Source organism: Hydra vulgaris, chromosome 14 (assembly GCF_038396675.1).
Source record: "Hydra vulgaris chromosome 14, alternate assembly HydraT2T_AEP".
In the NCBI taxonomy this organism is placed as follows: Eukaryota; Metazoa; Cnidaria; class Hydrozoa; order Anthoathecata; family Hydridae; genus Hydra; species Hydra vulgaris.
In genome coordinates, this window is record NC_088933.1 from 38,859,464 (window position 1) to 38,883,686 (window position 24,223).

The 24,223-nt window shown below is 27.3% G+C and overlaps 1 protein-coding gene and 1 long non-coding RNA gene across 2 annotated transcripts; both read right to left on the bottom strand.

The window, feature by feature from the left end:
* Window positions 1-9,343: 9,343 nt before the first annotated feature.
* Window positions 9,344-10,986, bottom strand: LOC136090577 (uncharacterized). The gene is made up of 2 exons (XR_010643531.1): window positions 10,773-10,986; window positions 9,344-10,691 (listed from the first exon to the last, which is right to left on the bottom strand). It is a non-coding gene; the product is annotated as an uncharacterized LOC136090577 (long non-coding RNA).
* A 5,224-nt stretch (window positions 10,987-16,210) lies between these two features.
* On the bottom strand, window positions 16,211-17,536 carry LOC136091104 (uncharacterized). Its single transcript, XM_065818091.1, has one exon. It carries the CDS (start codon window positions 17,534-17,536, stop codon window positions 16,211-16,213), a length of 1,326 nt encoding a protein of 441 aa, XP_065674163.1.
* Window positions 17,537-24,223: the final 6,687 nt, after the last annotated feature.

Sequence of the window (24,223 nt, forward strand, 5' to 3'; positions counted from 1 at the left end):
TATTTAAAGTTGTGCTTTTCTAAGAATATTACCATTCTAGATATCGCGACGTTAGAATTATCTTGTTCTATCTCCACTTTTTGAAAAAATCGAGTTTTTATAGTTTTTGAATAGTTTTGCACTATGTTTTTCTATTATATTTATATTGAAAACATATAAAACTTTTAATACGGTGTTGCATGCCATATTGCATTGTTCTATCTCCTAAATAAGCAAATTTGAAAATGTTATCTTATTTTAACTCCGATCAACCAATCATATATTTACAATTACATATTTGCACGGAATAATTTTGTTGTTATTGTAATTTTCAAAATGGCAACTAAAAATATTGATCAAAAAATGGAACATGCTCTAAATCAAAACGAAGGTATTTTTTCACTTAATTAGCGTTATAATTTTGTTAATTTTTTATTTTTATTATCCAGAATGCATAAAAAACAAAATAATTTATTATTTATGCATTTAGATAATCAAGTAAAAAAGGTAATGGAGTTTTGTCTAATCTTTAGAGTCGCTTGGTATTACACCTTCTCGTAAGTCACCCCATGGTGGAATATCTAGAAAACGTAAAGCTGATACGAGTAAATGGAAACAAAATATAAGAAAAATGGGTAAAGCTTTTAAAAATTCAAAAGGTAAACAAGTGCCTGAAAGATCTATCGCAACGCTAAAAAGTTGCAGAAATTGTAAGTTCAAATGCTCTACTAATATAACTGAGATCGAGCGTCAAGTTATATTTGATAAAGTTTGGACCTTAGATGATGACGGTAAAAAACATTTTTATTCAAAAACTACCGAAAAACTAGAGAAAAAACGCTGTCGGACAGCTGCTGGTGAAAATTCGAGAAGAAAAATGTCTTATTTTTATAGCTTCTTTGTTTCTAATACACAATATAGAGTTTGTAAATCCTACTATCTTTCAACATTGAATATTAGTAGCCAAAGAATATTTTACTTTCACAAATTTAATAAATGCTTAACTACTGGAACGCCAATGCAATCAAAATTTGGAAGACATGTAAAAAAAAGCTTACCGGAAGATTCTAAAAAAGTTGTACGAGACCATATAAATCTTTTCCCAAGAATTGAGGCCCATTATTGCAGGAAAAAGACATTTAAAGAGTATATGGAAGGATCACTCAATATAGGTAAACTGTATGATCTTTTTAAAATACATTGTGATGAAAATGACTATATACCAGTAAAAGAACATATGTATCGTTATATCTTCAATCACGAGTTCAACATAGAATTTCAAAAATTAAAGAAAGATTTATGTGACACATGCTATGAATATTGCAACATTGTTAATGCAAGCAATGAGCAGACAGATGGTTATAATAAGCACATAACATCAAGGAATGATACCAAAACTGAACGTGAAAAAGATCGTCAAAATGCCTAAAACTGCAGTTGTTTGCATTGATCTTGAAAATGTTTTAAGTTAGCCTTGGGCTAATGTTGTAAACTTTTGTTACAAACGGAAACTTTCAAATTATAACTTAACTGGTCATTGTTCGCTAAACAAGAAAGGTTATTGCGTCCTTTGGCATGAAGGTATGGCTGGTCGTGGAGTAAATGATCTTGCCAGTGCTGTAACATGTCTGCTTCTGAAAATCATGGATGACCTTGACATAAATAAGTTCATACTTTGGTTCGATTCATGTGTACCACAAAACCGCAATAGTTTCATGTCAGCAGCTTTATGTGAATTTATTATACGATACCCACAAATTAAAGTCATTGAGCAAAAGTTTTGCGAGCCAGGTCACTCCAGCATTCAAGAATGTGATAACATTCATAGTCAAATTGAAAAATCTCTCTTTGTTGCAGAAATATTTAGTCCGCTTGGACTAGAAAGAGCTATTAAAAATGTAAACCGTGAAAAACCATTCTCTGTTTACCAAATGCAATTAATAGATGTGAAGAATTTTTCAGTTGTTGCTGGTTTTTCAAGTTATACGTTAGTGCCTTATACAAGAGTTAAAAATCTTGTTTATCGAAACGGACTGCCATACCAAGTTTTTTTTAAAACCTCATTTTCAGACAATTATTCACAAGCTCGTATTAATAAGTTTGTCAAGCGAGCAGCATCAAGCATTATTACCAAACCATTAAAGACAAATATACCAATGGCAGCTTGCTTACGTGCTCCTTATCAGTCTCTATCTCCTGAAAAAGCCAATGATATCATTTCCATGTATTCATATATGCCTGCTATTGATATTGCATTTTACAAAGCATTAATGAAGTGATTTTATATATGACTTTCTCTGTTATTTATTTAGTATTGATATATAAAACATATAATTATTATTATTTAGAAATCTTAATAAAATTCCTTATTTAGCTTATTATTTATAATAGTTTTTAATAAATACTTAAACTCTTGTAATTGAATCACAGGTATACGAAAAATAAAATCAAGTTCATCTTGCATGTTGTTTGTAATTAGATTTGTTTAATTGTTGTGTTAATATCTGTAAGACTTAAATAATTGATAGAAAATTTTAAAAAAGCTATTTCTTTGATAAATATTTTTCATCCCTTTCCTATACGCTATATATGACCCTTTTTTTATTATGTAGCGAAGTGTTCTGTTTTAAATTAGATGTCTTAGTCTTGTTCAGAGCCGGCGCGAACAGGTATTAAACAAACTTGTAAGAACAGTGCAATAGCTAGTGGGTCGGAGCCCCTCCCAAAATAAATTTAAAAAAATTCTATTTTTAGGCATTACAAAAAAAAAACTCCTTTTACTTTAAAAAGAGTTCCCATAGATTCGCCGGGTCCCAACCAACCCTAATTTAGGGGCGTGGGGGTGCAACAGCACTGCGTAAGAAAAATGACTACCTAGAACAAAATTTCATCGATTTTCAACATGTCTTTGTTAAAAAATGTAGTTAATATATTTAATATATAAGATGTAACAAAATAACATTTTTGTATTTTACAAAATACCAACGGAAATAAATAAACAACGGAACAATCATAAATCTAAAGAAAATCTTTAATTCCCAAATAATTTTTTCAACTTAGCAGCAAACAAACTCAAACTTTGACATCGATTTTCTCAGTTTGCAAAAACATGGACTTAGAACAAGATAATTCTAACGTCGCGAAATGGCGTCATTTGTTTAAACTTTTAAAAACAAGTTATCTCAATATCTGAGCGTAGAAATTATTTAATTTTTTAAAAAATAGTTAGATAAATTTTCTCTGTATTTTATTCTCTTTTCAGACCTTAGCACTCAATTTTATTTTGCACTTTTTTTTTATATGTACTTTTTTTATCATATATATAATATATATATATAATACATATTATAATAATATATAATATATATATATATTATAAGAATATATTTATTATATTCTTATATATATATATATATATATATATATATATATATATATATATATATATATATATACGCAGTTTATATATATATATTAAATATATTCGTATGCATATATTTTATATATATATATATATATATATATATATATATATATATATATATATATATATATAACAATATATGCATACGAATATATTTATTATATTCTTATATATATATATATATATATATATATATATATATATATATATATATATATATATATATATATATATATATATATATATATATATATATATATATATATATATATATATATATATTATATATATGCATACGAATATATTTATTATATTCTTATATATATATGTATATATATATATATATATATATATATATATATATATATATATATATATATATATATATATATATATATATATATATATATATATATATATATATATATATTATAGACGCAGGTAACATGCCTATAATTAAGTGGAACATAATTAAAAGATGCCAATCTTATAATCCATCTACAAAAAAGTATAACCTTTGCATTAGTGAAAAATATTTTATTATGAATTTTGATAGTGGTTTACTACTTAGTAAAAAAAGTGAATTGGTTTCTGCTTGTAGGCATAGGAAAAAATTTTTACTTTCTAACTTTGATTCTGGCGATTAGCAAATATCGGATCACGTACACTTGACGTCAGATGCCGTTGCAACGCTAAATTTGCATTTTTTATAACGGTTTTTATTCTATATTTGTATAATATGGCTGATGATTGCCGAATAGCATGAAACTTCAAGTTCCATTATAAAGTTGTATTTTCTCATTTAAAATATTTTAATATATATATATATATTAGGGTCGGCATTCGGCAATGTCGACCTAACTGACCTAACTGCATATATACATATATATGATGTTTCTTTCATTTATATATATATATATATATATATATATATATATATATATATATATATATATATATATATATATATATATATATATATAAGGTCTTACCACAAAACATCGAAACGAGGTCGGCAATTTTTTGCCGACCCCAAACACTTTAAGGTCGGCAACCTTAAAGTGTTTGGGGTCGGCAAAAAATTGCCGACCTCGTTTCGGTGTTTTGTGGTAAGACCTTATATATATATATATATATATATATATATATATATATATATATATATATATATATATATATATATATATATATATATATATAAAAGAAACGTCATATATATATATATATATATATATATATATATATATATATATATATATATATATATATATATATATATATATATGTATATACAGAGATGCTTTCCCGAAATTTATCAACCGGTTCGCAGTGATATTTTCTTACAAATTTTTTTATTTTTTTAATATTAATATTTCCATCAAAATATTATGGTTGTCAGAGTGGCAGACTAAGTCAAGAATATTTAACTATCGTTCATATTCTTTGCAACAATAATGTAATAGGATAAAAGAGAATAAAAAAATTATTCAAGGAGGTGAAAATCACTTTTATTTTATTCATTCATTTCAAGAGATACAAAATTTACACAAAAAGAAACTGAACATAACAAAAAATTGTGAAATTTCATATATTAGTAAATATTGTTATAAAGTAATTATATTATTTAAAATATTTCCAAATAGCTAATTGATTTTCAGTATAATCGTTCGGTTTAGATTTTTTAACCCTTGTATCATCTGCCGAGTTATGGTTCCTCAACCAAGTTTTTACATAGGGAATTGCGTTCCAATTTTCCAACTAAGTTTAATGTCATCAAATTTGATACTGTCTGCACTGTTAATCTGGCTCTTATATCAGTAATTATGATGTTCATCAATGAAAATCCTCGTTCTGCTTCAGCACTGCTAACGGCAACCGTATTAACCATATTTTTCGCTTTTTGAATGTTTTCTGCAATTTTACTAATTTGTTGATGGCCATTGTTTATTAAATTTTCTACATAATCACGGAAATCATTCTTATCGATATCAAAATTAAAAAATTTTCGAAATTTATCAAAATTATTTTCGGCCTCTATCCACGGAACTACAATATCTTCAATTTTCCATGTGCTCGGCTCTAGCAAATATTTATCTATCAATATTTTTTTTGTTACTATTTGATCCTAGATGAGAACAATCCATCAATCTTAATTTCATATTTTTTATGATGCTGTCAATAAGGGAATCTCTGGGAAGATTTCCATAAATTCTGTTTTCGACGAAGATAATGTTTTTGAATGCTTCAGAGTTATAACTTCATCCACTTTTTTTTCGTAATGACCGCGACAATCTTTGAGCATTTGAAAAGCGTTAATTGTTCTTCTAATCAGTTGATCTCCCCTGGCAACATTTATATTTCTAGCTTGAAGGGCATTAGATAGTAGAGAGCACTCCTGTAGGATGTCAATCATTAGAGCTAAATCTACTAGAAAACATTTGCTTTGTAGTCGTTTTGCCATTCCAGATATTTTTTGGTTAGAAGAGAACAACGTATACAAAGCAGGGTAGCTCCGCCATACAGCAGGTGCAGATCTTAGGCAGCCCATCTTGGTCCTAACACTCTTCTAATCTTAATTATATCCAAACTAAGCTCCTGGGAAATATCATTCAGTTCTTTTTGGTTTTTATTAGATTGATGAAAAATGCAATACATTTTGTCCATGAAAACTTTAAAATGATTAACCTGTTTGATATCTTTTATGGAATCATCTAAAACAAGTTGTAGGCGGTGATTGAGACAGTGCCAAATAATAACATTTGGAAACATCTCTTTTATTCGTACGCTGACTCCAGATTTACAACCGATCATGGTTTTTATTAGATTGATGAAAAATGCAATATATTTTGTCCATGAAAACTTTAAAATGATTAACCTGTTTGATATCTTTTATGGAATCATCTAAAACAAGTTGTAGGCGGTGATTGAGACAGTGCCAAATAATAACATTTGGAAACATCTCTTTTATTCGTACGCTGACTCCAGATAGCTAGACAGACTCAGACGCTAGCACCGTCAGAACAGAATCCTATTAAATTCAGTTTTAAATAATTTGTATCAAATCCAACAGCAAGTAATACACCCAACAAACTTTGAAAAATAGTATTCGCATCTTGTGCGTCAAGTTCCACAATATCTACGAATTTTATTGGGAATATTTCAGAAGATGCTACTGTAGAAAATTCTACTTTTGATGAAAACTATAAGCGTTGATTTACTGGAAATGGTGGAAGTTTCATCAATAACAGTACAAATTTTTAAATTATTATTAATAATTGATATAAACAATTCTTTTTTAGTTTCTTGCGCGATATGCTCTACTATCTTACTTGCACTATGTCGAGAATGAAGTCCGGTTCCCATGTCCAACCCGTTTTTTACTTGAAGCTCTATTACACTTTCTATGTCTGAAAACGGACGATTTCTTTTCGCTAGACTGTAAACAGTGTTGAAGATTCTTGTAGTAGAACTAATAAATTTTTCGTTCATCTTATCAATGCATGCTGTAAAAGTTTGTTTTTTAAGTATCTTGGCATGTTCAACAGCTAGTTTGTGTGCTTTTGATACAAAATGTTCACTCATTTTTTTTTTTTAAAGATGCTTGTTGCACTATTTTGTCTTTCCCCGATGTCGTAACGTTACATTTTTTCCATTCCTGAGATATTAGTTTTAATTCCATTTTTAAACAATACACACATCCCAATTTCTGATTACTGACAAATAGCCCATCATATTTAATTTTAAACTCCTTCAACTGATTTGCATTCCAACAGCTTGGTAAATTATTATTGTCCTCATTTTGGTAACTAGGAATCTCTAGTATTTCTTCCTGTAAAGTTCTTGAAACTTAAATATTTATTTATATATGAATAAATGTTTCTTGCATATGCAGTTTTAATTGAATTAGTTATAAAGTAAGCTATAATAACTGAGTTGCTTATGCTATGAAAATATTTAAATCTTCTTTTACTAAGTTGTGTTTTTAGCTGTTGTAAGATCATTTTTAATCATTGAAAAGTTGCCAAACAGATCGAAATATTGCATCAATGCATCTTCCTCGTCTTAAAAAAGCATACAAATGTTCTTTGCAGACAAAAAATAATAGATCGATTATAAACACAGAGTAAAAAGAAAGGAGTAATACGTAACAAACCTGGAAGATTAATTATCTGCAATAATAATGCACTAAATTATTATTATTCTTTTAATATACGTATATTTTGCTGTGTTTTTTTTTCTGGTTTAAATGTTAAAATTTAACTGAAATGTATTTTAAATAAACAAAAAGAAGTGTTTGCAAAGTTTCATAATGTTATATGAAGAAAATTATATGTTATAATATATGCGAATGTTGTATGAAGAAAATCATGTTATATAACATATGCGAATATGAGAAATCCTTATTTGTTTAAGTTAAAATAATATTTAAATATATTCCTCTAATAAATAAAAATTCCGATTTCACCGCAAAATTTTTAATATATGGTACAATTATGCTATTAGTTATCTAAGAGTCGCGTTCGACCTTACTTAAAAGAGGTTTGCACTATTTCAAATTATATTAAAACCGTAAATAAGCAAAATTATATATAAGCCCTAACCCTTGGTTTCTAGCGAGAGGGTGCCAAATAAGCCGATTGAAAATTTCCTGATCCATTTGAAGCTCTGGGCCAGAAAACTTTCCTTGCCTCTTCCCTGTAATTTGAATATATTGCTCAATAAAAGGTTTGAATATAACATTTTATTTTTGTATATACAGTAGAATCTCGCGAAGTTTTCGGTATGTATAAAGAGTTGAAGGGGAATTGAGAATCAGTCCGACTTAGTAAAAGTCAGATTTATCCAGGGTCCGAGTTAACGGGATTATACAGTATATCTAATATGTGTTGTATGCACGGGTAAAAAAAAACAGTAAAACTAAGACCGATATTAATTTACCGCTGCTCAAAGTTTATTTTATACTAAATAATGCTTTTATGCTTATGTTTGTGGCTATGAAAATAGCCGTTTTTCTTTTTTTTTCCTTCGCAGAGTTTTAATTGTTCCATATATTTTATGACTACGATGATACTACGTAATGCCTGTGAAGCAATATATTTATATCGACAATCAATACTCCTTTCTCGGCAGAATTGTCTAAGTAACTTTCTTACTAAATATTCTTTTTTTTACGCATGGTTTAAGGCAAATATTCTCTGGGTTAGTTTTTTGATAATGGGACTTGAGAATACTTTTTAATCGCATTGTTGGACAAGGATTCGATTGATAAATAGTTTTGAGTTTGTTAAACTCCATATGGATTGATTCTCCACCTTGTTCTCCATAAAAGCCGAATCCCGCTCCCCATTTTTCCAAAAAACGGAATAGCATGTTCTTACATATGCAACTTAGGTGTAACTGAAGCCTCGGGCCAATTCGCACGATAAAACTGCATTAAGTTTTTTATATTTTTTTCTAAAAAAATTTAAAAAAGCAATTTAAAAAAAATCAAAAAGTTTACTTAAACATAAGCGTTGAAAACATTTTATTTAATGGAACTTACTTAAAAGAATTAAATCTTGTGTAACAACACTTTTTGAAGAAAATATTTTATAGCACTGGGCAAATTTATCAGATAGTTGTTTATATAACTAGGTAACTAGGTTACCTAGGACAAATAAATTGTGATTTAAAAACCTGAAAATTTGTGATATAAAAACCTGAATGGGAAGGAGGAACTCATCAACCTCGGATTTTAATCTGAAAATCTCTTTAGTGATGATGTCAGAATAAAAATACACGTTTTTTTTATTTAAGCATACCTAGGATTAGATTTGGTTTTTTTGCTAATGTCTGATAGACTTACGCATAAAAATAACTGAATACGCATAAAAATAGGTTAACTTCAAAAGAGCATCTTTTTAAAAACATTTGCCTAATCATCAAATTATAAGAACATAATAATTAAAGATTTCTTTTTAACTTTTTTCAATTAAATATATAACTTGTTGTGACTCTAATAAATTTTATTACTACAAGTATAGAAAATAACTTATGAAAGATAAATAAAAATTTATGAAAATTACTTTATAATAACATTACTTTAAGCATTTTATGCACATGGTTTCCGACAAAACTTTTTCCGTGATACGCTTGACGTTGTACTTTCAGCTTTTGCAGTATAGTCTCTATCATTTTTGTGCATGGACTCTGATCCATTCCTAATAAATGTTTTCCAAACAGAGTATTATATAGACTTGTCTAATAAAATAAAAAAAGTAGGGATAACATTAAATGCATGACAGCAATACAATTATATATTTCCATAATAACAAAACTGATCTCTGTAAAAAAGGATTGAAATTTAAATCACCAACTTATGTGAACATTGATCTGCAAACTGCAAACACTTATACTCAAAATGTGCATATGAAAAAATTCCTTGATCACAAAATTGTAAACAATCATCTTAAAATACATTCACACTTGTTGATGTTTAAGCATTCTAGAATTAGTTTCCAGCATATCAATGTTTACAAAACCGTTTCGTGTTAACCATTTTCATAGATCATCTCGGTCATATTTAAAAAAACCGGAAAATTGTTTGCGGAAAATATCCGGAATACTTTCCCTCTCATTTTCCTCTTAATTTTGCATTCAGCCAAGTTGTTTCTAAATTTTTTGCAAACCTTTCTTAATTTTTGTATGAGTGTTGAATAAAAAAGCCTAAAATTCAAACATATTACAATAATACATCTTTTAAGTTGTATGTATGGAAAACCGTTTGGATATCCAGAAAAAGATAAAGTTCAGAAAAATATCAGGAATTCCGGAAATATCTGGAAAAAGATAATGCCTGACCAGTTTACACCTATACAACTTTATTATATTTGCAAACACAAATTCCCTTTTACAAAAACTTCTTTAACTACCAAATTAATAAAAACATAATATAAAATTATTAAAATCAATATTGTTAAACCTTTTTTTCTTTTTCACTACTAAGTAACTCAATTTCTGTGAAGTATCGAGATTAAATATTTTCGAAATTATCAAAATAGTTAACAGCTGCTAACAAAACAACATCATTGATTAATTGGATTTGATCGTCAAGGTTAAGAATTTCAGCTTGAAGATTTAACAGCTGTTTTTGTTTTGATACAAAAACTGTATATTCTTCTGAAAAATTTGTGTTGCTTTTTAATGTTTCTGCAGCAATTAAAATATCCAACTGACGCACTTCTTCTTCAAACAACTTAAAAAAATTCTAATAAATACCAAGAGCCATGTGGAGACTAGGTAAAGATACCTAAAAATGTATATCAAAGGTACATAACAAAAAATATACTATTATCTACAATGTTAATATAACAAATAAAAACAACATTACTTGATCAAGAGGTATTTTTAAAATTGGTTCTTCAATGACATTATTAAAATTTTTAACATTTTTCTTTAAACCTCTGTTTTCTATAAATCTTTCATGATCAGAAAATAGATCTTCCAAGGTACGATCTTTTATTTCAGGATTTTCATATATTTTCATAGTTTACCACATTTCATTTCACTTGCTGTTGCATAACAGAAAAGACAACGATGCCTCCCTTAAAATAAAATTGATAAGAACTTCGTATGTGTGTGTATAAGTAGATGTAAAATGCCGGTTCTGGCTCATCGGCATTTTAACCATTTTCATAACCTTATTTTAAAATATCGCTATTTCAACTCCTAACTATAATTTTTTATATATTCCTGATTTCAACTTTATTCCAACTTTTTCTAACTTCTTTCTCTTAATTTATAGTGTCCATATGCTAATGTATGAATTCCATCATCTAATATGACTCTTTTATCGTCTTCTGCACTAAGTGCTACTTTGTTAATTTCTTCTGTAAATACTTCATGTCCATGTGATCTTATAATATTCATTTTCCTAATGTGCTCTTTTCTATTAAGTAAACAATCTTTATAATTGTTGTGTGTTATATAGTTCTTAACAACATTCCTTTTTACACCTTTGCATTTTTTGTTTTCTTTTTCATGAATCTTGTATGAATACAACTTGGATCTTAATCCTACAAATTCTTCAATTTGTGCTCCTGCTGCTTCATCTTTAAACATTCCAATTACTTTTTTATTTTTCCCAATTTCAAATCCATTTTTAATTGCCGGATGATTTGGATTGAACTCACTTGTATCAAATTTACTTTCAATATCGTTTTTAATATCTTCATAAAAATCTTCTGTTTTTATTTCATACGCTAAAGAATCAGTATCTGTGAATAAAAGTTTCGCATTATCAGAATATTTCTTCTTTATGTAATCATAATAGAATTCATACATTAAAGTTTTACTCAAATCTAATATACTCATTCCTAAGTAAATGGGTTTATTATACTTTAATTTGGTTCTCTTCATGTGAATTGCTATTAAATTTTCATCAAATATGGTGCGACGTTCATAGTTTGGCTTTGCTGCTAATTTAATAGCCATATCTCTATCAGTTACTAATCTAACATCAACTCTTTTTTCAATATTTTCCATTGTCTTGCCAAAGACTGAATTGTTCATAAGTTTAAAAAAGTCTTTCTCAAAATCATTTGTTGCTTAAGTTCTTAGATTAGTATTTAGTTCTATGTATTGTTTTAACCAATCGCTTTCTTCAAATGTTATACCTCTATGGATTTTTGTGATAACTAAACCTAATCTCTCATATAGCTTTAGATTCTCATAATGAATCACATAATTTTTCTTATGATTCAAGTTTGGAATTAATTTTTCAACTTTATCGACTTTGACTCTTTCAGGAGCAAGTGGGTAGTCATTATGTTCATCATGAAGATGATCTGGATAATCTAAATCAACTTCAAGTATACATGGAATTGATTTCCAATTTTCTAATTCATCATCATCCATCCATTTAAATCCATGTGTAGGAAGAGGCTTTCTCATAGCCCATCCATATAGATTATTAGCATCTAGATATTGAATAAATTGTGATGGTTTAGTTTCATCATAATTATCCATATACTTATTATTAGAATTACCTAATCTATTTGAAATTGTACTAATTCCACCTCTTATTCCATTTTGTATCATGAGGATCATATCATAGTCAGAAATTAATTCTAGATTTATTTTTGTTAATTTTAAAGCTGCGTCCCATGCTAATCCAGGAGATGTAAAATACCAAGCTGGATCTAGTTTATAATTTTTCATGCATACATTTCTAAAATTTTCAAAAACATCTGTTAATAACAATACATCTGAAACATTATATAAATCATGGTAATCTCTAAATGTTTTACAATTAAATTTGTTCCATACATTTCGAGCATGTAAGTAATTATCATCGCTAATTCCTTCATCATTTAATTTTGAAAAGAATGATTCTTTTGGTGGTAAAACATATTTCATTAAACTTATTGATAGAATCAACCCAATCATATGGATATATTCCTTTTTTTAGTAACAAATCTAATTGTTCTCCTGAATAGTATTTTCCTATATTATTACATTGATCTTTCGTCAAGTTTTTCGATAAAGCATCTAAAGTAGATGACATAAACTTATAACTATCTAAGAAACAAAGTTCTCTCTTAATTTTAATTTTCTTGCCTTGTTTATTAGTAAATTCTCCAACTATAACCTCTCTAGAAAAGCTAATATACTTTTCTTCATTATTTGGTATGCAGTTTATCCTACCTCCAGATAATTTCTTGATGAATAAATGACTATCATATCCAGATAAGTTATGAAATAATACTGGAAAGAATTCAGGAATTTTATATTTTAAGTTACAATTATTATGAGCAGCACCTCTGTATTTTCCAGTTAAATGGCAATGATCTCTAACTCGATCTTGCCCAAGTGTTTTTCCACAAATGTGGCAATTAACTGCTGCATTAAATTGAACGCTTTTTTTATGTGTAAATATCATACTTTTAGGAAATTTAATCATCTCGTAAATATTCTTAATATCATCTATTAATCTATTAACAAATATTTGCGCTACATCATCATCTTCGCTATTTGCAGTAAATGGTACTAATTTACCTTTATAATAATTTTCATCAAAACATTTAATATAGTAACAAAATGAACTTGGTACATGCTTTTGATATTTTTTAGTGTAAGATTCGTTAGGATTTGGCGTACAAGTATTAATAGGTTTAATAAAACTCTCAAAGTCAGCATATATTACAAATGGGATTCTCATCGATTTATTATATTGATTAAATTGCATTGTTGAACCTTGTTGTGGAAGTTCAATACGTACTGAATCATATGTATTGCAATATAATTTATGATTAGATAATGCTTCTTCAGAATTATATCCAAGTAAACAATTTCTACAATAGTGTACTTTATGTTCATGATGAGTTGATTGTGATGAAAGTAATCTACTTAAATCTTTTATTAAACAATAATGAGTGTTTTCATCATCTGAAATTAGCATTAAATCTATTAAATTTGTGCGACCATTTTTCTTTGAAATTCGTAAAGGATAAACTGAATTATTATATCCATAAACATTTACACTTATATCTTGATTATTTTTCTCAAATTGATCAATTTGATCTAACGAGACAGGAAATTCTATTTTATCCCAATTTATTTTTTCAGCTTGTATTTTAAGATCATTGTCTATTCTTTCAGAATTTTTATCTTTAGGGTTTAAAAATCTTGCGATACACCACTTAAAGCATTGATTATCTTCATTTTTCATATTGATGATAGCTTTTTTACTTGATAAATTTTTTTCAAGTGGAATATAAGATTTTGCTTTAATAGGATTATATTTGATGAAATTTATATCCATTTTTTTAACACAAACAAATCTCCATTGAGAGCCTTCCTTTATAAATTTTGATAATTCTTCTAAAATTTTTGACTTTGCTGTTTCATATACTTTATTTAAATCTGTTGATTCTAATATAACAGTACTTTTAGTTCCGAATGGTACATTTTTTCTATCACTAGTTCCTAATAAAATACTTATTTGCTCAACTTTACAAGTGAGAACAATATAAACTTTTGAATTTATGTTATCTTTAAGTACTTGAATTGCACTATTTTTAGCTTTATCCATAAATGATAATGCATCATAACCTTTTATTCCTATGGCTGAATACTGTTTAACTACATTCCTAATAGCTTTTTGAGTTAAAATAAATTCGACTTTGCTTTTGTATACTGTATTATAAACTAAAGATTTTATTGATTCTATTTTTTTTTTAATTTCAGTTCCAGTATCTTCTACTTTTTTCTTAATTGGATCTGGTATATATGGTTTAATCCAGTCTAGAACATCATTATAGCTGTTGATAACATATGATGATACATTTTATACAGATTTAGATACTATTGAATATAATCCAGGTTGTAAAACAGGTGTTGAATCTGATGAAGAAATTGATTCATTTATTATAGATCCTTGATTTACGTTTTGAGGTGTAGAAGCTAATCTATTAGAATTATCAAATGATATTAGATCTGAAGTGGTATGACGAGGAGCAGGAACTGGTCTTACAGGACGAGGAGCAGGAACTGGTCTTACAGGACGAGGAGCAGGAACTGGTCTTACAGGACGAGGAGCAGGAACTGGTCTTACAGGACGAGGAGCAGGAACTGGTCTTACAGGACGAGGAGCAGGAACTGGTCTTAATGCATTAATAAGTTCATGTTTTCGCATATTATAATATTTTTTAATTCCTCGCTCTTCGGCGATTTGTTTTAATTCTATAACTTTCATTTCCATTTTTATGTACATAAGATTTTTTTTTTATACTTTTTTAAATTCTTTATATCAAATTTCAATTTTTTTTTCTTATTAAAATTTAAATATAAGAAAAGTTATATTTCATATGATAAGCCATATGAAATATTTTTTATTATTAGTTATATTTCATATGATAAGCCATATGAAATATTTTTTATTATTAGTTATATTTCATATGATAAGCCATATGAAATATTTTTTATTATTAGTTATATTTCATATGATAAGCCATATGAAATATTTTTTATTATTAGTTATATTTCATATGATAAGCCATATGAAATATTTTTTTTATTTTTTAGGACCCATGCGGAGTAGGTCTTTCAGACTCATGCAGTCTTTCAGACCCATGCGGTCTTTTTAGAGTTTTGTAGGTCTGAGGGACTAAAGGTTCTGAAGCAGGTCTTTTAAGTCCACGTGGGCCAACAGATCTATTATAAATTTCACTTTTATCTGTCATTTGTATATATATTTTATTTTAGTTTACAGGAAAAATCTTTAGATTTTTTCTTAATTTTTTAGGATTATTAAAAAATTTTTAGAATTGAGTACTTCAATTTTGTACCCATCTTCAATCTTACCATCGCGTAATTCAAAATATCCAAATCCGTGTTTAGTTTCTTTCATAGCCTTATATAATGATTTATATATTATTTCTTCTCCTGTATCTATGTTTGTGAGTTTAACAGTGACTGGTTCTTTTCTAATTGTTCTCAATCTTTCATATTTTGGATCAATTTCTTTTTTCTCAGGTTCTTTTACTTTATCTAATCTAGGTCTTCCAACTGACTTTTTCTCAGTAACTTCTTTTATTGGATGTATTCTTGGTCTTCCAGCATGCCTTTTTTCATTTACATCTATTACGTTTTCCATGATTTTATTTTTATCTATTAAGCCATTATCTATAGCTAACAATAATAATGTAGAGTAATTTTGAGATGATTGTAAAATGTTTTTTTCTTTTAATAAGTTTTGTAAATATTTCCTTGTATAATTCATTTTTATTATATAAAGAAAAAAAATTTCTTATATCAATTTTAAATATATTAATTAACATAACCTTTAATCGCATGCATTTTATTACCATCTGATTCAAAATTAAATAAAGTATCAGATATCACAACAGAATATGCCATTGTATCTGCTGGAACACTTGAGTTAAATGTGACTTTAACTGTTAAATTTAATGTTGATCCTTTTATATCTTGTATTTGTTTGCTAATATCAAAAACAAATAGTGGGTATAAATCTTTAAACTCAGAAGGAGATATGTCACAGTTTGTAATCAATTCACTCATTCCATAAAATTTTTTACTAAATTCAGCTGCTGCTTTATATATTCTCGAAAATTGATTATTTGGGAATGATAAATTATAACTATTTGTAGGATATTTTCTGGAATTAACATTAATGGACATATCTTTTACATCACAATGATTAAATAATGTATAATTAATTTCTTGATTTTCTAATTTATTTGTTTGGAATCCAATAATTACGTATCTAGGCTTTGTTGAATTTATTCTTGAACTGAGCTGCCAACTAAATTCAGTAGTACCAACAGGTACTGGTAAACTATCAAAACCACGTGATCTAAAAGCTACTGGAACTGATATTTTTGATGCTATATCACTATCAATAATACCTCTCATTTTTGGTAAAGGTCTTACATGTGGCATAAACAATGATAATTTTTGAATATCTACTTTTCCAGCAGCTACACCAGCAGCTCTAAAAATTGCTTCATTATCAGATTTTCTATCAAGAGTTATTGTATGCGTAAATCCATAAACAACTTTATCATAATCATTACAAAATCCAAAAATGTGTTTTAAGGGTATGCAAGCTGAAAATGATCCTTTTGAATTTGGCTTTTGAATTATCCATGACTGTCTTGCTGCAAATCCTGTATTGTTTGTTAATGATGCTGTTGTTCCTGTATCTTTATACCATAATTGATTTAATCCTTGTGCTAGTTCAAAGTCGTTTGGGTATTGTAACAGACCTAACATTGTAGTTGCTCTTCCTGGATTATTAAGTGATTCTATTTCTTCTCCTGATAAATCATACCTTATTTTTCTAAATAAGTACATTAATCCATTATTTGTGAGCGATACTGCATCTGTATTAGCATAAGCTGTACCATCAGTTTTAAGAAGTCTTCCTTCAATCCAAAGATATGCTTCAGATGGTAACATGTATACACTTTCCAATGTAGTGTTAATGCTTATAGGAGTTTCACTATTATAATTTGAAAGAGATGCTGGTTGATATTCAAAATATTCGCACTCTTCAATTCCATATTCTACCATTGGTTTTTCTCTAATATTTAAAATTTCAGAAATATTTATAATTTCAGTTTCCGTTGCCATTTTTTTATTTACAAGATAAAAAAATTTTAATTCACATTTTAGCGAGTCTCAATCCTTGTCCTGTTTTTACTAATTCTTCTATTTTAATAGCATTTTCACGTGATAATTTAGAAGCTTTCGACATTTTAGAAGCTTTCGACATTTTAGGAGCTTTTGACTCTTTAGGAGCTTTCAACATTTTAGATAGTTTAATTGATGAGCCAGTTGTTGATAGACCTACTTCTTCACTTTTATTTATCTTATCAATTAGTTTTTTGCCTTTTTCAATTGCAGCATTTTTTGCAGCTTCTATAGCTGATGTAGCAAGTTCTTTTCCTGCTGATTTAGCAGCAGTTACTGCAGTTTGACCTAAATCAGTAGATGCAAGCTTTTTCACCATAGCTGATGATACATTTGTGACATTAGATGATAATATTCGTCTAAACATTTCTCTTAAAGTATCAAACAATCCACTACCACCAATAACATGCTTTTTTGCATATCTATTACTTTTAATAATAAGCATTTTTATATATAAACAAATTTTTTTTTAGATCTTTGGTAATAATAATCTTTATACTCTTCCTCAGTTAGTACACCCTGTCGTAATAATTCATCACTAAATGCGACAGCTTCATCTCTCGATCCTGTATTACCTGCTTTCCAAGCAGCTATACGTAATAAAAGCATCTCAACTAGAGCATTAGGATCACTAGGTATATATACAGTTTTTATTTTATAAACTACTTTAGGTGATTTTATATCTTTCCAAATTGGTGATATTATTTCTTTGTATTTTTCACTTCTAGATGACTTTGGTTTACCTTTATCAGTAGTAATAGCATCTGTTTGTATTAATATTTCACAATAATTTTGAAGATCATTTTTATTATATATTTCCTTGTTAGGCTTAAACTTTGTTAATAATTCCCAAAGTCCAGGTGTTCCAACATATTCCTTTCCATCAATAGTTATAGATCCTTCATTAATAACTAATTGCTTTTTTCCAATGTAAAATTTATTGTCTTTGGAATATATTCCAAATATATTATCTGTAGTCTTTCGTTGTTTTGGGCCCACCTTTGGAACTCCCATTCCAGATTGGATATTGTTCATCTCACATTCTCGTGTTTCACCTTCTCGTATTCTTTTTTTCTTATCTAATAACTCGTTAAACATTCTCTATCTTTTTGATTAGTAACTTTTGTAAAGGACATTTTATATATTATAGAAAAAACATAACACTTGTGTTATGTTTTTTTATTTTTTACTTTTAGATTCGTTGAATTTAAGTAAGAGTGTATTAATAACTTCCTCTTTTCCTTTATTAATCAATGATTTTTTAGTTTCTTCATCAATATCTTTTTTAGCCTTTGTTTTAATTTGATCTACCATAACTTTAAATTTTTCAAGTTCGTTAAGTATCAACTCAAATTCTTTATCATCTATATGTCCATCTACTAAAGCTTTAGAAATATGATCACTTATTGTATTTAGTTTTGTGCTAGCAATGGACTTGATATTTTCATGCTTTTCTGCTTTTAAGCTTAATTTTTTATTAACTTGACCTCCTATCAATGAAAGAGCTCCTATTGCTAATGCTGCTCCTTCACATGCAATAGCTATTGGTGTTGCTACTATTGTAGCTAAAAAACCAATACCAACAGTTCCAAGTGCCATTGTACTCACTATTAATGAAGCATCAACTGCTGAAATTATTTTTACAGCTCTATGATATTTTTTACTTAATGTTGCTCTTTTATCTCTCTCAATTTCTATTTCTTTTTGAATTTCACTTATTTTATTCAAACGGTATACAGTAGCACTTACTTGAGTTTCTATTTCAGTATATTCGTTTGGTAAAGGCGGATATGTTTTATTCATATTTGAATTATTTGATTTAGTTGAATACTCCATTTTAATTAAAGAAAAAAATATATTTATATTATTTTTCCATCATATCCAAGAGGTCTTTCAGACCCCTTTCAGTATCTCAGAGTCTTTAGGTCCATCGAAACCAAGCGGAGTAGATCCTGTGGATCCAGACGAAGTAGGTCCTTTGGACCCGCTAGATATAGTAGGTTGATAAACTATACTATAAGAATTAGATGGAAGTAATAATAAATTAATAATAAATAAACTATCTCCTTTTTTAATTGTTACTTCTTCTATTGAATTATTAAAAATAATTACTACAATATCATCAACAGACTCTGATATAACTGAATTGTGTAAACTTAACAATTTTAATTTAAGATCATTTTTTAACGAAATTAATGCTACGCCACATGTATCTGAAAGAGCAAGTCCTAACTTTAAAGATATACTTTTATGCGACATGAAGCCAATTTTAATATCTTGCTGTGCGAATACTTCACATCTAGTATCACTTTTTATTACTGGATTGTGATCTAAATTATCATGCAACTTAAAAATTAATTGCGGATGATCTACATGTTTATTTATAAGTTTTCGAATTGGGAGATTTCTCTTCATGCTTTTTACATATATAAAAAAATTTTTTATATATGTTTAATTTTAAAAAGGCTCAATACTAAAATAGTCATCATAATCTTCTATATTTTCTAAATTATGGATCATCTTAGCTACTTTTTTACTAGCGTAATTATAAGCATCATCTTCAGTTTTATAATAGGATTCATACAATTTATCATTAAGGAATAATTTTAATTTTATATTTTTATATTTCTTATCATATTTATAATAAATACCTATTCTACTTTTTAATTTTAAAATTTTTTTAATATTAAAGTATTGATGATAATTAATAGTTGTTAATTCAAATATTCCAGTACAATTGTATTCTATATAATCATAATTACTAGTGTATTTTGATTCGCACACATCTTTAAAGTGATCTTCTAATCTAAGAATAAATTCATAATCTTCTCCATTTCCCATTTTTATATAGGCCAGAAAAAAAAAATTTCATTTACTTAAATTTATTATATTTATCATATTATTATGATAATTTTCACTTGAATTAGTTTCATTAATGTCTTTAATACATATTACATCAATTTTAGTATAATCTTCATCATAATCATCATATAAGTTTGTTGCTTCTTCTATTGCTTCATTTAATAAGTCTACATCAGAACTATTAATAATAATCACTATTTTATCATTATTAATTATAGATTTAAATACTAAATCACACGTCTTCATATTTTTAAATTAAATAAAATTTAAAAATCTAATACCAAATCTTTCGTGCTTCACTTACAATATCATTTTCTGGTTCTGGTAAGAAAAAATTTATTGCATATTCTCTTCCATATGATTTAATTAGCAAGTCTAAATAATCAGGTGAAATAAAAAATTCTTTTATTTCATGGAGGATTTTATTCGAATCTTTCATATATTCATAATCATAATTAAATATAGCTGGGTTTGAATAAATATTTGAACCTACTTTATCTAAATTTTTTATTAATAAATTTATCGCAGCTGGATTACCACATATATCATGCCAATAGACTTTATTTGGTCTAAATTCAAAATCTTTACCAGGTTTTTGAATACGCAATATACTATTCCATTTCACTTTATCTAAATTATCATTTATTATTTCAATAGCATTTGGATTTCGAGATAACCAATTCCATTTGACTTTATCTAAATTATCCTTTAATATTTGAATAGCATTTGGATTTGCAGATAACCATTTCCAATTGACTTTATCTAAATTATCCTTTAATAGTTCAATTGCATTTGGATTTCGAGATAATTCATCCCAAACGACTTTATCTAAATTATCCTTTAATATCTCAATTGCATTTGGATTTCGAGATAATTCATCCCAAACGACTTTATCTAAATTATCCTTTAATATCTCAATTGCATTTGGATTTAAAGATAACATATCCCAGTCTACTTTATCTAAATTATCCTTTAATATCTCAATTGCATTTGGATTTGAAGATAAACAATACCAATCCACTTTATCTAAATTCTTCTTTAATAGTTCAATTGCATTTGGATTTTCAGATAAACTTTCCCAATCTACTTTTTTTAAATTCTTCTTTAATATGCCAATTGCACTTGGATTTCGAGATAAACTCCACCAATCGACTTTATCTAAATTCTTCTTTATTATATCAATTGCATTTGGATTTAAGCACAATTCTTCAATTACATCTTTTCTTAGCCTTTTATTTTCTAATAAACGAACTGCTGATGGATCTGGATTACTAGCGAGTTGCAATTTTTTAATTTTCAATTTTTTTATTTTTTATTTCTTTTTAACTTATATAAATAAGAAAATTATTTCTTTAAATTTTTTAATTCTTTATTATCAATCCAAGAGTTAAACGAATCAGGATATCCATACCACTTTACTAATGATTTGTTTTTGAGTTTTCGAATTACTTTTTCGATTCTAAATATTTCCTGATTTGTTTTTTGCAATTCTTGTTCATAAAATGTGCCTTGTATTTCTTCACCATTATAGTCATTTATTTTATAAGTTGGTGGATCTGTGTATTGAATTTTTGATATAGTAAAAACTTCTTCAGTCCATCTTGGTGTATATCCTTTTTCAAATGTTTTCTTCTTTTTAGTTATCCTAACTTTATCACCTATTGAAAATCTAGGATGTATTGGTCTTGATCTTACATTTCCGTTCAAGTTTAACCAAACAATATTCTCATTCTTTTTATCACTAGCTTCAACTGGTGTCATTTTAATGGATGAATGTCTTGTATTGTTATATTTATTTACCAATTCATCTAAAATATCGATATATCTTCTTGTTGAATTAGCTGAAAAGTATTTAAACATTTTCTCTTTCATGGTTCTATTCCAACGTTCAACTACAGAACTTTTTTCTTCATTTTCAGTTGAATATATATCTATCCCTAACGATTTTACATGCTTATTATAAAATTCTTTACCTTTATCTACCCACAATTTTTCACACTTTCTATCCTTAGATCCTTCGGATCCATGGAAATTCGAAGAATTTTTAAATATTTTATTCAAAGCATGAGCAATATCAATTCCAGTTTTGTTCTTCAATGGAACAATCCATCCATACTTTGAAAATACATCTATGACCATGAGTAAGTATTTTATACCATCATTGAATTTTGATAAAGATTGCATATCAACTAAATCAGCAGCCCATATTTTATCAATTCCATTGACAATCACTTTTCTTTTTTTAAAATGTTTTATAACAGGTTTATGAAGTTCGTTTGCAAGTTCATCAGTCCATATCACATTTTTTTCTTTGACTTTTTGATTGAAGTTTTTTTTTGACTTTTAAGCTGGTTCAAAGAACCTACTTCGATTGGGTCTTTCACACCTAGGCCAAACTTTGCTTTAGATGCTATAATTGGCTTAATGATACCCCTTTCAATTTTTTCACGTGTTGTTGGATTTTTTATAGCATCCATTTCTTCAATCATCATTTTATCAGCTAAATTTCTATTTCCAGTATCTGTAAAATGTTGATAAGCAAGATCATGATGATAAGCGGCATTATCAACTCTATCTATAGGTTTACTCCATTCTTTATATGCATCAGTGGAAGTGAGCCTTTCATCTAAATTAGTACCAGGACCAGCAAAGTTCATTCCAGGTAGATGCATTTCACCAGGAAATTTTGCCCATGGTAATTTTATTTTTTTAGTTATTGAATTAATTGAATTCACTAAATCTCCACCTTTCGAAGCTGAGACAAATTGAGTTTTTTTTGTTCCGCAAACTTCACATATTCCACGTAACATATTTCTATTGTTTTTGCTAACAACGTTTTGAAGGTTTAGTGTGTCTGTTTTTCTTTTACATTTAACACAGTACATTTTTATATATAAATATTTTTTTTATATATAAAATGAACGTTGATGATTTATCATGTAGTGAAGATAATAATCGAAATAATAATAAGTTTTTACCTAAAAGTATAAGAGGACTTATTGTTGGAAAGTCAGGTTGTGGAAAAACTACTTTGTTATTAAATTTTCTATTAAAACCTGATTGGTTAGATTATAATAATTTACAAGTTTTTTCAAAGTCTCTTTATCAACCAGAATACAAAATAATAAAAAAATCATTTGAAGAAAAATTACCAAAAGAAGTTATTCTTAATCTAATTAAAGCAAAAAATGAAATAAAATTAAATGCAAATCTAGATATAATTGAAGAAGTTTCAAAAGCGGTAAAGAAAAAATCTGATATAGAATGTAAATTTTTTGAAACAGACGATGATGTTCCAGACCCATCAGAACTTGACTCAAAAAATAACAATCTTATGATATTTGATGATATATTAGATGTGAATCAAAAAAAGTGTGAAAAGTATTATACAAGAGGAAGGAACAATAATATAGATTGTTTCTATTTATCACAAAATTATTTTGAGTTACCTAGGAGAACTATTAGAGAAAATGCAAATTTTATTTGCCTATTTCCACAAGATTCAAAGAATTTAACGCATATTTATTATGATCATGCATCACGTGATATGGATATAAAAGAACTTAAAGATTTTTGCGATTCCTGTTGGAATGAACCTCATGGATTTGTTGTTATAGACTTATCTTCAAATAAAGATTTTGGAAAATATAGAAGCGGTTTTAATAATTTTTATACTCCATCTAAATTTTTTGATAATTGAATTAAAAAAATTTCTTTTCTATATAAAATGACTTGTATAATAATAAATGGAAACAGTAATTATAT

Coding starts and splice junctions, on each gene's coding strand:
- LOC136091104 (XM_065818091.1), bottom strand. CDS start 17,536: ATGGCAACGGAAACTGAAATTATAAATATTTCTGAAATTTTAAATATT.